The sequence below is a fragment of the Lytechinus variegatus genome, chromosome 10 (assembly GCF_018143015.1).
Source record: "Lytechinus variegatus isolate NC3 chromosome 10, Lvar_3.0, whole genome shotgun sequence".
Taxonomy (NCBI): domain Eukaryota; kingdom Metazoa; phylum Echinodermata; class Echinoidea; order Temnopleuroida; family Toxopneustidae; genus Lytechinus; species Lytechinus variegatus.
The window spans coordinates 20,042,412-20,057,614 of record NC_054749.1 but is presented as its reverse complement, the minus strand read 5'-3'; the positions used below and the strand labels follow the sequence as shown (position 1 = coordinate 20,057,614).

The 15,203-nt window shown below is 36.2% G+C and overlaps 2 protein-coding genes across 6 annotated transcripts in view; one reads left to right on the top strand and one right to left on the bottom strand.

Moving 5' to 3' along the window:
• Positions 1 to 883: 883 nt before the first annotated feature.
• Positions 884 to 12,478, bottom strand: LOC121423313 (ribosomal RNA-processing protein 7 homolog A-like). 3 transcript variants are annotated; one of them, XM_041618665.1, is made up of 7 exons: positions 12,367 to 12,478; positions 5,476 to 5,615; positions 4,435 to 4,554; positions 3,794 to 3,923; positions 3,314 to 3,411; positions 2,511 to 2,709; positions 884 to 1,681 (listed from the first exon to the last, which is right to left on the bottom strand). In XM_041618665.1, the coding sequence occupies exons 1-7, from the start codon at positions 12,374 to 12,376 to the stop codon at positions 1,596 to 1,598; spliced, it is 783 nt and encodes a 260-aa protein (XP_041474599.1). In that variant the 5' UTR covers positions 12,377 to 12,478; the 3' UTR covers positions 884 to 1,595. The 3 variants fall into 3 exon arrangements, with proteins under 3 accessions (XP_041474599.1, XP_041474596.1, XP_041474598.1); XM_041618662.1 differs by lacking the exon at positions 12,367 to 12,478 and adding an exon at positions 7,145 to 7,233; XM_041618664.1 differs by lacking the exon at positions 12,367 to 12,478 and adding an exon at positions 7,145 to 7,233 and having other exon boundaries at positions 2,511 to 2,706.
• Positions 10,771 to 15,203, top strand: part of LOC121423312 (delphilin-like) — a 49,810-nt gene continuing 45,377 nt past the window's right edge. For all 3 annotated transcript variants that reach the window (XM_041618661.1, XM_041618660.1, XM_041618659.1), the window contains exon 1: positions 10,771 to 10,970. The gene's annotated coding sequence lies outside the window, so the exon portion shown is untranslated. The remainder of the gene's footprint in view (positions 10,971 to 15,203) is intronic.

The following is a 15,203-nucleotide window of genomic DNA, read 5'->3' as shown; positions in this document are numbered from 1 at the left end:
GGTATATATCTCCTCATGTATGATTTATTTTACATAGTAATAATACTTATGGAAAAGGAATTTACACAGCACCACCTATCTAGATTAAACCTATTCTCAGTCATCCTATTATCATTACACAGGCTTTATAAGTGCTTGGTGCATTCAAGGAATCAATCCTACTGGGTACCCCTTCACTTCACCTGGTTCAGTCTTGCTGAATGTAAACATGACAGTACTAACAGATTTGATAACACTCATTCAGGACAATACAGTATTTAATCCTTGTTTGGCCTGCTAAAATCTCTTGATAGGGAAAAGAGCTTGTATGCCAGGGAATTTCTGGAAACTCAGAAAATTAAAATTTTAGGGAATTGTCCATTTAAAGGGATGGTCCGGGTTGAAAATATTTATGTTTAAATAGAGTAAAATTCACAGAGCAAAATGCTGAAAATTTGATCAAAAGTTGGATAACAAATAATGAAGTTATTGCATTTTAAAGTATATCAAAATTTTGTGAAAACAGTTATATGCACATCATCATGAATATTCATTAGGTGGGCTGATGATGTCACATCCCCACTGTCTTTTTTCTTATGTTATCAAATGAAATCATAATTGTTTCATTTTTTCATACATGTGTAAATGATGTGTCTCCATTATAATGAAATAAGTTGCAGCAATAAATAACTAATGCACTTAATCAGTTGCCAATCCAATTGGTTTAGTTCTTGGTATAAAATTTTTGAATAAACCTAATTTCATATAATAAAATACAAAAGAACAAGTGGGGATATGGTATCATCAGCCCACCTAATGAATATTCATAAAGACATGCCTAGTACTGTTTCACCAGAATAATGCAAACCTTTTAAAATTCAATAACCTTGTTACTTGTTATCCGATTTTGATCAAATTTTCAATATTGTGCTCTGTGAATTTTACTCTATTTCCAGACTGGACCATCCCTTTAAGAAACTCAGAGAAAATCTTTTTGTCTATCATGTTCTTAAATCAAATTCAATTCATAATCTCAATCACCTAAGTAAGTGCATTAACCTCATAAGTGATATTGAGTCCATTTAATATAATTACATGTAGACATTAATATTTGATTTCTCTTGTAATTTTAAATTAGTCTACACTACAGAAAAAAACTTGAACTTATTGCCTTAGCGTTCAGCTTTGTAGCAATTAGACAAATGTGTCATTGGTATGTGTGACACAACATACTCCTGCGACAATTGTTCTGGTCTTGATATATCAGAGGACATAGGGTATGAGTTAAGGTTGTAGTAGAGCTTTTGGTTGAAAATAATAGAGGATTAAAATTGATTTAGTTTTGGAAGTTAGGTTTTACATGTAGGTTCAACGTAACATGCAGATTTTCCATCGGAGCAATTGTCCCCGGAGCAAATTTCATGGAGCCTTGATATGACGCAGCTTGAACGTAAATAAACTTTTTATTACAGGGAAAAAAGGAACCTTTATTTCATAATATAAACAAAACGAGTAACTAATCATAAGTAAATCGAAGTAAATAAACTTGAGTCTTTTATTCTGAGTTAAGCTTGGGCAATAAATACATGAAAACAATTATATGCAGCCTTGTTGTACTAGTATGGTTTGAATTTCCTTGCTGCTCTCATTTGGGCTATCCTCTGTTTGTCTTCCTCAAACTTTTTCCTGAGTTCAGCAATGTCTGTAAAACAAAAATAATATGTGGAAAGAATTATTGATATGATATAAAGTTTTTTGTTTTTTCAAAGTAGAAGCTTGCAATTGTCATTGGAGGATTACACACCATGAAAGAGGGTCAGGTCAATAGAGCAGATTAAAAATTAAACAAGTCTTCTAAAATATACAAAATGAAATGACTCAATGCAATTGTTTCTCGGGCACAATACATTGAAATAGGAATTGTTACCAGTGGATAAGTCTTTGGACTGAAATCATGTCTTTTATAAAAGTCGCGCCCAGACATAAATAATCATGTGATACGCGTTTGAAAAAAATCAATTACACACAATCCTGGTTTCAAATCTCACCAATAAATGAGCTTCCCACTCTTCTATTTTACACATTACCAATCTCCATACAGATGTTGAGAGGTACAGGTATTCCATTCATTTGTGAAAAGTGGGCACAATGGAAATTAAGCACTACTGGAATACTCCATAGTGGAAAATTTTATCCATACAATTTTGGGAGCAAAGTCTGAACAAGAATCATAGGATCTTTACTCAATTAGAACCATTTGAGTAAGTAAAAAGGAAAATTTCTAAATAATGGGACAGTTCAGCACTCATTTAAGGGAATGTTGCAAAAAGTCATTTGCACTGATCGCAAATTTCCGAATGAAACCTGTTAAGAGTCAATTCATACTTTCTGTTGCAAATAGCAGACCAGCAGTCAGTTTAGAATATTCAATTAATTGCACGAGTTATATTTGCTTTAGGTCCATAGAATTGATTCAGAATGAAAAAAGGTTCAAGATTTCTATCTCCTATCTACGAAGTGCATCTTCTTACGTTCTCTCTTTGATTCTCTACTCTGGAACGTATAAAAGTTCATCAGTTCCTTTTCTTGTCTCTTCTTCTTTTCCTTTGCTTGAAGTCTCTTCTGCTTCCTCTCTGTCCTTGTCACAACTGGTTTAGTACTCTTTCTTGTGACAGTGACCCAACCATCATCATCGGGCACCCCTTCCTCCTCCTTGGCCAATTCCTTCTCCTGGTGACAATAAACAAAATCAAATTGGAAATGGAAACAATTCTTAATGCTATTTCTTTTCAGAGTACAGTTGAGACTGCATGGATCGACCTCAAATAACATCAAATAATCACCCAACTTGAAGCAATTTTCAGACCAGGGGGGTGCTTCACAAAGAGTTACGTACGACTCAAGAGTCTCACTTAAATGCCGACGTATATATAATATATAACGCTTAATCTTATTAATAGATACGCAGTACTGCGCGTCCTCTTGGCATGATCTGACCAAAGCGGTCATGCCTTTTATACTGCATATAATTAGGAATTTAAAGTGCGACTCTAAGTCATACTTAAATCTTTGTGAAACACCCCCCAGATTAGGTAAACCATGGACCTACAAAAATATGGACGATTAACAAGATCCCTTCCTTTGAAGTAATGATAGTCACCGTCACCTGATTATATGCATCTTAATGAGAACCTTCAGCCTCCAAAATACCTCATTCTTACTAGAGTTAATAGGTGGTCATATGACAGAGGGTCACTGAAGAATGATTGACTGAACAATTAGTGTTGTTGTAGTAATATCAAGTAAATACAAATGAAACCAAGTTATTCTTTACCTCCTGTTTCCTCTTGTCAAACTCTTTCATGAAGTCATCTGCTTTCTTCTGCAGTATCTTAGGATCTTCCCATCGGCTTTCATATTCTGAACACCATTCTGTGATTACAAAAAAAAATGAAAAGAGCAAGAAAAGATGGTCATCAACTAAAATTGAAATGTCCTTGTTGTATATTGAAATTCTTGTCAAAAATTGAACAGGATTATATGAAATTTAGTCCCACTTTGGAAAAACATGAGGAAATTTGGGGTGTGTCATTCAGCACGAGAACATTAATCAACTTGTCTAGTTTCAAAGATTTACCAAACCCCTGAACTCCCAACCGCATGGAAATGACATAATGATTGTGGTGGTGGTGATGATGATGATGAGAAAGAAGATGGTAAGGATGATGATGACAATGATGGTAATGATGATGGTGATGATAAAGATGGATAATGACAAAGATGATGGTATTAAATTGTGATTGCAATTACTTACTTCTATACCCAGTAACCGGTCCATTTACCTGCCCTTCAGGTGATAATATGAATGATTCCTCGTAGTTCTGCTTCATAGCCCTGGTAACTGATGAACTCTTGTCAAAGACAATGTATCCTATTTTGAAACTCTGTGAATGATACATACAATGATATTCCAAAATCATAAAAACAAATCAAATGGGACTGTGACAATAAGAAAATAAATATTTTATCACAAGTGTCCCAGGAAATTGACCAGTTTTGCAAAGCTTACAAAACATTTCTGTGATGCTGCAAGCTTCTTTCCATGTTATATTCAAATATAACACTGAATTGGCTGAATTTGAGAAAGATCTTGTAGATTATTTCTGTTACAAATGAAAAATTATACAAATACATGAAATGTACCATTATGATTGGAGAGTACATACTATGCTGATTGCCATGACTAAATTATTTCATAACTATAAAAAAAGTCTCTAACAACATATTGGATTTTCAACACAGGAGGGGGAACATGACAGTGTTGCAATAAAATCTGAATAAAATCTAAAATAACTAAAAACAATGTTTGGGGCTAAAAACACCCAAATATTTTGAATGTGCATACCCCAAAGAGAGGTATAAGTAGAGCACAGAATGAGAGAATGGAATACTCACCCTTGTCTTCCTTACAGGGTAGATTTCTTCTAGCTTTGTATCAAGTTCTTTGCCAGCTTTAGTTTGTAATGTGACAGACTCCACACTTCCGCAACCACCAAACAAACGTTCCAGACATTCCTATTATATAAAAAGTTTTTTTTTTTTTTACAAACATGTGAAATAAGCACAAACAAATAAACTATTGCACTATAAAACTAGATAATTATTTTAATAAACTGAATTATTTAACATTTTTGACTATAAGAGATTGAACAGAATTATTTTATAATTTTTTAAAAAACTTAGCACCATTTGGCAATATACAAAATGATAAACAACAATATAATGAAGGCAAATATCAAAGATATTAATGGGAAAAAAATCTACATTTATCAATAATTGAAAGATAAACAATTTTTTTTTCATCAAAAATGTAATCAGGAGTTGGATCCATAAGACCTGTTTAAGTTCCCATAAATATTAGTATCAATATTTTTTGTCATGTATGCATACTTCCAGACCTGTTTCCTTAATTCCTTTTTAGTTGGGACAAGAATGAAAACAAGACAATGGACAGAAAACTGAAAACACAATGCATCTGGTAACCATTTTGGTAAAAGCATATGGTAAAAGGTAAAATTTACAATTGAAATGCTCCTTCGGGTCTAACACCGACTTCTAAAGTAAGGAACGGGAATGGTTTCAGGATATTAAAGATCTTCATCTAGCCTCCTAATAATATAACTATTCTAATGCCTTCTGTGATGAGGAATTAATTTATGACACAAGTGCTCTGTGCTCCTATTTTTTAATCATCAAATTAAATTAGCATGTGCAAATTGAAATATGCAAAATGTAGATTTCTTTGTCACTGATTTAAATCTAGAAAACATATGTTAGGGTTTTAGGTTTTCTGCCTCTCTGTCTCATTTTCAACCTTGAAAAGTTGAATTATAAAACTAAAAGGAAAGCCCTGAGGAACTTTTAGAAGTTAATTAGTAATTTTCCCCTTCTGGGTTTTTGACACAATGTCAATCTCTTCCTAAATGAAACCCTCACCTGATTACAATATGGAGGAACATTGACAACAAAGAGGGTTCTATCCGTTGGTTTGGAGTCATCAATTTCTTTCACTGAATGTTCCTTGTAATAGAGCAAATGACCTGCTGAACTCTTCTCATTGAATTTCACAGGGACCACTGCCAAAGAATGATAGAAGAAATGTTTAAGGAAAATGTCTTGTTTCTTTTAGGGAATGAGGTAAATATCAGACAATAAATCATCCAACATTTTACAAGGCAGGCGGGAGGCTCACACACTCAGTATGGTAGTGGATCGTATTACCGAACACTTTTCATGAATTTGATCATATCAAACACATTATTCCAATAAAATTCACCAAACTTTCACCATAAATACACAAATACCTACAAAATATAAATATGCAGAAATTTTGCCGAAATTGTTTTTCATTTTCACAACATCAGCTTCCAATCGGACCCCTCTTCGCAAGTGAAATATTTTGGTCACTTGAAAAGGTATCGTATTACCGAACGTGTGTTTTCTATGGGAAAAGTTGGGAAAACAACAAAGTCACTGATGAGCTATTTTGACCATATTTTATTGTTTTGAGGATGTAAAGACTTCGAAATTGTGTTTTTGATAATTTTTCATCATTTTTCTATTTAAGTTCCCTTTGGAAGGAAGCTGCAAAGGTTTGAGCGTATTTGATTATTTTCTGACGCATATGATGCGCGCGTTCGGTAATACAAGGCCGGTCGGTAATACAACCACTCACTATATATAATGCAAAGTGGGTATGTGCCACGGACGGGACCCCCATTTTTACACTCCAATTTCTGTTCCAAGGCATAGCATTTTTGTCTTATTGAAAAAAAGAACAAAGAAGGCCGCTCCAAAGCATAGCATTTTCTTCTGACTTAGTGAGAAAAAGGAAATCCGTGCCAAAGCTTCACATATTTTCCGTTACGCCATTCCAGTAGTGATTTTGGTGAAAAGCGGCCGCTGAGCACTGCCGACCATCGCCTCTGTGCTAGGGCACCCGGCAGTCGTGCCGCCAGGCTAGCTGAATGTATGTTCCATAGGGACATACATAACGCAGGCGACCTGTTCCAAGGATCCCTGTATTCACAAACATTTGTAGTTCTGAAGCCCATTCCGAGGACCCTACTTTTTACAACAATTAGCCTGCTCCAAAGCCCCCATTTTTGTCTCGCCGATCGCCCGCGGCACACACCTACTTTTTTGGTCGAGTGAAGGCGACACGACGGCTTAGCCACTCAGACTCACACGTATACTAACTAACTTGGGTTAGGCTTATGTGTGTATTTGTTTGAGTTTTGTCAGACGTGTATCAATCAGATATGATTATTTACGTCTGGGACCGACCTCTGAGCTCTGTAACGTCACCATCCGAAAGTCGTGACCAGGGCTCGAATCTCGGCATCAATTTGTAACTTCCCCACAGCTTGGATTACAGGCGCACGCCACAACGCCCAGTTAGCCACTAATGATTAATCTCGCATGTTGCACTCATCATACGAACGAGGATAAGTGATTAAGTGGGCAGTGCTTAACCCAGGGAGTGCTGAGCATCTGTCTCGGATTCTATCACTCTTTTACTAAATGTAAGCCGATAATCAGGGAAGAGCTCTTCTTGCGACAGCCACCCAAAGTGGTAAAAGTCAAGAAATTCGTGAAGTATTACCTCTGAAACCGCCGACCTCATGGGGAACACTGGAGGCTGACATCTTGGAATTGGAAAGAGAATACTAACTTGCGATCAAATCTGATTGTGATATAGCGCCAGCTTGCGTCTAAACCTGCAATTCCCAATCTTCAGGGACAAATCTGTTTTATTGCTGAGTGGCGTTCTAAACTTCTAATAACCAGTGACATAATTAGCAGACATTTTTTTTATTGGGGGGGGGGGGCATGTTCCTCAAGACTGTACCATAGAGCTTTGAACAAAATGGGGGGAAAATAATATGTGTACGTGAATTCCAATGAAGACTCTTCTTGCTAGGCATAGGGGGCATACCACATAAAATGCTGCATTTGGGTTACACAAAATTGGGAAAATGAGAAAATATCTTGATAGGAAAACAACAGAAAAGTTATTACATGCCTTCATCTTAAGTCACTTAGATAATAATAGTTTACTATTCGGAATACAGGAATCGCTTCTCGATAAATTACAACATACCCAAAATTCCGCTGCAAGACTTGTAACTCGAAAAGGAAAATTTGAACACATCACCCCTATCTTATCTGACCTTCATCGGCTACCCATTTGATCAAGGATCAAATATAAACTTCTCATATTAACATTCAAATGTATTCATGGTATTGCCCCTGTTCATCTTCAAGAACTTGTCCAGATTCATAAACCCAAGCATAATCTCCGTTCTGGCTCACAAAATCTCTCTGAAATTACTGTCAAGACCTAATCATATGGGGATCAGGCTTTCCAAAATGCTGCACCAGCACAATGGAATTCTTTACCACCGACATTAAGAAATATTACCCAGCTTGAGAAATTCAAAGTTCAATTAAAAAGCCACCTCTTTCATAATGTTTGATTTAGTCACTCGCGCATAGAGACCTGTAGTGTAGGTGTTATGCGTATTTAAGAAATGTACTCTGCTATTGTTATTATTATAGGCTTTCGCATCCTACCGTCCGGCGCACCCATTTAACTTAACACCTGGGTGGAGAGTGGCAAATTGTGGATTGACGCCTTACCAAAGGACGCTAGGGCATGGTGGGATTCGAACACACAACTCTCATATTACGGCGAGAGTCAGAACCAGCTACACCACAAAAAACTTATACACACTTGTTTTGAGAAATTTTCATGATGAAGGGGGCATACACACATATTTTTTTTAAAAATATAGATTCTAAATTGGGAATACTTGAATGTCCATTTCTCCTAAATTTGAAACAGTTTTGAGAAAGAAAATTCAAATTTTTAGTAATCGTGTAATAGCATAAACTCACACTTAATACAGTGTTCATTACACTATTTGTTAGACTGTGTATTTTATTACAGTTTGCGCACATTACAAACAGTTTTCAAAAGATGTAGAATCACACAAAGATCTGCACAGATGTAGAATCATATATAAAAAAATCAAACAAATATAGAATTCAGTACAAACCTTTTAAACAGTTAGAAGTATATTGTTCAATTATATATTATTTTTGTGTTTGAAAGTATTAATTCCCCGGTATAGTCTTTCCTATTTAGAAAGGAATCCAACCTCAGTAAATTATGATGATGATGATGATGCCGGTGATGATGATGATGATGATGGTGATGATGGATTTTTGTAAAGCGCTGCTATCCGCCTCAGCTGGGCGCTCATGGCGCTTGCTAAAAAATAGGAAATATCTCACAGATTTCAATGTCTTCAAACAGTGCTTAGGATCATCATTCAGTTCAAGTACTGTCCTAGTAATGCTACAGTTGAGTTATTCTTGTGATGTTGGAGTGGGGAACAGAAAGGTCTTCAGGTCTTTATGATTTGTATGAAAGTGAAAAAAATGAAAAAAAAAATAGGAGGGTTTAAGGAATCAAAAAAGGCCGACCCAGCATAAAATATGAGATGACCAAGGCTTCACAACTTGACAAGCAGATGTAAATCTCAAATCGGCATTTTGTCGCGTAGAATTGTGACACTGATGATTTGGGTCCTATATAGGGCCGGTTAACCCAAAGTGATTCGAAATGACAAGAGACTAAAAACAGTAAGCATTGCGCAAAAATATCGGAAGATGAAATATACTTAAGAGAATACATATCGGCATTTTGTCGCGTAGAATTGTGACACTGATGTCTTGGGTCCTATCCAGGGGGGGGGGGGGCACTCAGTATATAATGCATAGTGGGTATGTGCCGCGGAGGGGACCCCCATTTTCACACTCAAATTTCCCTTCCAAGGCATAGCATTTTTGCCTTGTTAAGAAAAAGAACAAAAAAAAGCCGCTCCAAGGCATAGCATTTTCTTCTTATCGAGAAAAAAGCCCGGGAAAAAAGAAGAGAGAAATCCGCTCCAAAGCTTCGCATATTTTTCGTTACGCCGCTCCGATCGCATTGAATGAGCCGCAATTTTGGTGAAAAGCGGCCGCAGAGCTCCCGGCGGAGGCCGCGCTAGCTGCATCATGCACACATGACCGTTCCATAGGGATGCATACGCACTCACACGCTGGCGATCCGTTCCAAGGACCCCCGTTTTCACAAACATTTGTCGTTCTGAAGCCCGTTCCGAGGACCCTCCTTTTTACAATAAGCCCGCTCCAAGGCCCCCGTTTTTTGTCTCGCCCGCGGCACACCCCCACCACTTTTTGGGTCGAGTGCCCCCCCCCCCGGGTCCTATATAGGCCCGGTTAATAAAGCCCATGCAGATTAATTTACCCCAAGAACAAAGTGATTCGAATGACAAGAGACTAAAAACAATAAGCATTGTGCAAAAATATCAGAAGATGAAATATACTTTTAAAAGAGAATATATAGATTTTTTTAGATGAAGGAGCCGATGATGTCACAGACATATTTTTTGTATATCATATTGAATTAATATTGTGAAGATTTTCCTTTGCCTCCTTTAATATTTTGATTGCTCCATGATTATGTTAAATCTATATTTTTAATTGTTCAACCAAGAACTCTTTAAAGACCGATCTATACAAACCTGATGAAAAGGAATAGTGAATACACGCCATCGATGATCTCATTTGCATATCACCCGTGTTATGAATATTTTGGCTGAAGACTTCCTATCTGAAATTGCCAGTGTTATGCATGTTTGATAGTTCTCAGATTCTGATTAGATCAGCTCCCGGGAATCAGCTTAAATTTGTTGGTCTTTCACATTGTTTTGTCCAGCCCATGCTATGATAGCGGGTATAATGCAACAACAAAACCAAAATGCATATGATGATGTCAATTTTTCTTTTCATTCAATTTTTAATCATAAGCCTAACGTAATTTTATGTGGATCGAGGCCAACCTTTGGAAAGAGATCCCCGACTCTATACACTTTGGGTGGCTGTCGCAATACAGGATATGGCTCCCATTTGCTCCCTGCATTACTGTCCCTGTGAACAATGATAAAGATTAGTTTTTTTTTATAATGATTATTTAGTACCTTTATACAACCATGGACTTAGGTCCATGATACAACCTATATACAATGAAATGATTACGCCCCTGTCATTGTATGCTGCCACCTGCTACTCCGGCTAATTGAACTGCGCAAGCGCTCTTGTTTATTATGTCACGTGATAATTGGACAAAATACAAAATCGCACCCGTGAATAGAATCATACGCTCTTGATCTTATGCATATGCACCAAGTGAAACCATAGACGCTATCTGCACGGTAACGAACGAAAATCTGGCGATCAAGAATTTGAAATGACGAGATGGCGGGGATTAAATTCCCATTTTCTTGTTCAGTCGAACATTTTTGGATAACATAATTGAGGATTATCATTGAGAATTCATTTGAGAAAATTATTGGAGTCTGGTAAGTGGTTTTGTGCCATGTTGTTGTGAAGAATAGTGAGTGATAATGTAAAATTATTGTGTTCGAATCTCAGCCACTACCACTCACTGCACTCAGGTGGTGTATGTACCGTACTCCGTGCCCCGTATACACGGCGCGATCGAAGAGGCGGAAATCCCGAGTCCAGTGCAGTGGAAGTTGGATGGAGCTGGAAGTGGAATATCAACCTTGGCTTGGTCATAAAATTTGTGTGGAAAAGGAGAAAAATTAGTTAAACAGGTTGGTGAAAGTTTTATTCATATAATAAAATACAAAAGAAATAGTGAGTGAATGATGTTATCAGTCTCCTCATTGTGCATAATTTTCTCGCCTAGGCCTACTGTTTTATGAAATTAAGAAAAACTTTTAAAATGTCATAACTTTCTTATTGTACAGCCGATTTTGATGAAATCTTCAGTGTTATGCTTGATGGATTTTTCTCTTTTTATTCAAATCAACTTTTTGTTGGGGTGGACTTGTCCTTTAAAAAAGTTTAATGTAAAATCGAGATCCATAACTTGTGACTTAGTCTAAGACTAGACCAAAAGCTTGAACAGTCTCTGTATTTTGGTTGTTCCGCTGAACTACGTTGGCTCCACTCACCAAATGTCAGAAATTGTTGAATAAATCCCCAGAAACGACGGGTATTCCTGTCTAGTCTAAGACCAGTTTTGATATAAATTGATCAGAAATAAAATGGCCTAAAAAAGGTGAAACTTCAAATTGGCGAATTAGTAGATCTATTGGGTAACTAAAATAAATTATTAGAATTGTTAAGGACAACTGCGTATTCCGAACTGTGCAAGTGTGCAACTGTGACTGCAAAGTTTGTTTGTATTGTAGTGCAGGCCTGGACTGCGGACACTTGCACTCTCAGTCAGAGAGTAAGTCAGCGAGATGGAGGAAACTCCTGGAAGGAAAATAAGCTATTGATGGTCATTAAAAACATAAACTTTGCAGTAGATTAGATTACCATCTATCTACATGTAGTTAGGTATTTTACAGATGATATATTTATATACAAATAGATCAGTGTTTTATAAGGATTTTATAAATATTTATCTCCATCACAAACATTCAGATAAATTTTGTTTTCTTTTTCTCTCCACAGATTAATTCAGGACCATGGCCATACTTTCTGAAGTTTTATTAGTGGCCTGGTCGTGAGTTTTCATAATACTGCAAAGAAAATAATGAGGAAAGATAAAAAAAAGTATGAGAGAAAAATAAGTAAAAGAAAACAAAGTGAGGAAGATGATCTGAAAGTGTGGGAGAAAAAAGTGATTGAATGTGATGAAATTTTATATAGTGAAGATGCAACTTTTGAAATAATCATTGTATATTTGTTTAATAAATTATAAAAGTGAAAATGAGATACCCTTATACATGTCGGCCTACAATATGAATTACATATTCCACAGTCACAGCACTACATTGTTGTTGTTGTTGTTCGTCATCTGTTTTGTAAAACAAATTTTATGGTGAATTTGAATAGAGGTTAGAAAAAAGGCCATGAAGAATACATCATGAAAAAATGCTTTAATTTCTTTAATTGAACCCAGTCTCATCCGCCTCTCAAGATTCTGTAATGATCAGAATCAAAAGCCTGATTTGCAATAGCTTGATATTTCACTCCTCCATTTCCCCGGATTCCCCCCAAATAAAAAAAATCTACAAGCTGGAGAGAAAATACATCATGGTCTCCAGATTCTCATCAAAATGCTTTACTGGAAAAATAAGTTTTTCTTCACCGACTTTTCAAGTGCTGTAGTAGATTGGCATTGACGCGGAGATTCGATCACCTTGCTCACTTTTCCGACAAAAATATACAAATTCAACCCTAGAAAACTGTTAAAAAATGTTGAGCATTGAGTTTATACTTTGACTGCACTCTCATGACACATTCAAGTATCCAAAATAATTTCACTACAAAGAAATGTGACTTTTAATAATATGAGCCTGGATTTTGAGTGACACTACACAAAACATATGGCATTGTATGGCTTTCCAAAACAGTTTGAGTTTGCCCCCATTCTCATTCCTGTGATCCTTTGCGCGACGGTATGCCCTCATGTGACAAATGCTATTTTGGATAATGTCTATAGAGGATTTGTGGTGTTCTCTCAAGTACCTACACGTACATGTATCTATTCCCCTTGAGCAGTCATCCACCAATGAAGCATAATGCTTTTTACATGTATTCTTTTCAAACTTTTTTCTTTCATAAGACTTATGAAAGAAAAAAGTTTGAAATAAAACTATTGTAAAGTATGTAAAAGAAACCACAATATAACTATTTCATGTATGGAGTGAATGGGAGTTTATTCTTCTCTTGTATCGCTAATTCGCTATGATTTGATGTCCCCTTTGGTATAGCAATTACCAATTTTTACAACTTTAAAAAGAACTCCAAGTTGCCCAATATTGTCAAAACTATATAGATCTACGGTACTTGTCTGCTTTTTTCAATATTTTAGTTTTTTTGACATTTTAGTTTTTTTGACACCCTCATGTGTTATGTACGTGACATGCTCAATCTTGAAAAAGAAATTCTTTTTACTCATTTCTTTGGTTGTGCATGACTGCATGGTATCCACTCATCAATGGAAGTGCCCCCCCCCCCCAAATACATGTAGATTGTTTCTGGAAATTTGGCAACTTGTGAAAGTTTTAAGTTCAAAGTCCTTTTTCAAGTCTTTTGATATGAATCACTGGCATGATTTAGTCACGTTTGGGACATGTTGCCCTCTTCCATCAGGACTGAGCAATGTGCATGCATGTTCACATGACAACGTGTATGATGTATGCATGTTTATTGTAATGTGACTCTCTGCAGGAGTTCAAAGGCTTGCTCCTAGCCTGACCTTCATCACCCTGTGACCTTCACAACTCTTTGATCTGCTCTGTTTATTGTCAGACATCTTGAGATGGTGCATTCTCACCAGCCCGATTACAAAAATACCTGAAAATTACAAGACTTTGTCCGGGCCTCGTATCAAAGAACTTCATAATCTATTTTTTTTTTGCATTTATTGTAGTCCTCTGTGTCATGTTCATAACCATCACCAACACATCCTCTGAACCAGTTAAGACTCAGCAACAAAGCTCACCCATCTTTTACAAAGTAGGCCTATCCACATTCCTGGTGCCTTAAAGTCCCCACTGCTTTTACATCGCAAAAATCCTTGGAGAATACTATTAATATTCTTGTGTTTTTGAAAAGTACAAACTACATGAAACTTCTACAGTGTAATTTGGTGTCACACTGGCAAAATACCAGGTACATGTACAATGTACAGGGTGCTACATAAGCACTTGCCTGATTGCCCGGGTAAGTAAAAGTTAGAATCGGGCAAGTGTTTTGAAGTATGGGCAAGCAAAATTCTCACAGTAGAATGACTAAAATTAGGGTCGATATGATATATTGACCCTAATTTTGGTCATGGCAGGCAAGATGAAATCACTTTGGATAAAGAAATGCAATATCAAAGTACATGTAGGCAAGTTTATGAAACCGCAAAATTTTCTTTTGAAGAGGCAAATTTTTGTTTTCAATTATTTTTTCGGGCAAGTGAAATAGATTTTTGGGCAAGTATATTCCAACTATTTAAAAATTTACTTGCCCGACTGGGCAAGTGCCTCAAAAAGTTATGTAGCACCCTGCAGGTATTTTTGTAATTTGGTGGATATGAAATCATCTCCAATTTTTTTTTTGTGGGATGCAGAGAAATAAATCTAGAGAAACCACATAATGTAGATTAATTTGGTCACATCTAAATGTAAAATTAAATCATAGATCTGTAATCATATTATAGGCAGGTAGTTTTCCTGGAGTTGTTTCATGAAGTTGTTTATAAAATCATGCCAAACTTTCCAATTCCCCACCAATAAGACATAGCATGTTGAAACGTCTGCATAAAGTTGTGAAATTACATGTACTTCTTATTAGGGCAGAGATATACATGTAGGCCTACATGTACTTTGCAGTTTGCACTGAATGCGTTCTTATCAGTATCTTTAACTTTGAAATTGAGACACATTTTATTTCAATAGCTCAGTTATAGATGTACATAGTGATAGTGCTCACCCTTCTGTTTGGCTAATGTGTTTGTAGTAATAGATGAAAGTCTTTGCAGTGTGTACATAATACAGAAACTCAGGAATATGGGAAGTTTTGTTAAATATATATTTTTTTACAAGCAATATTTTTACAAA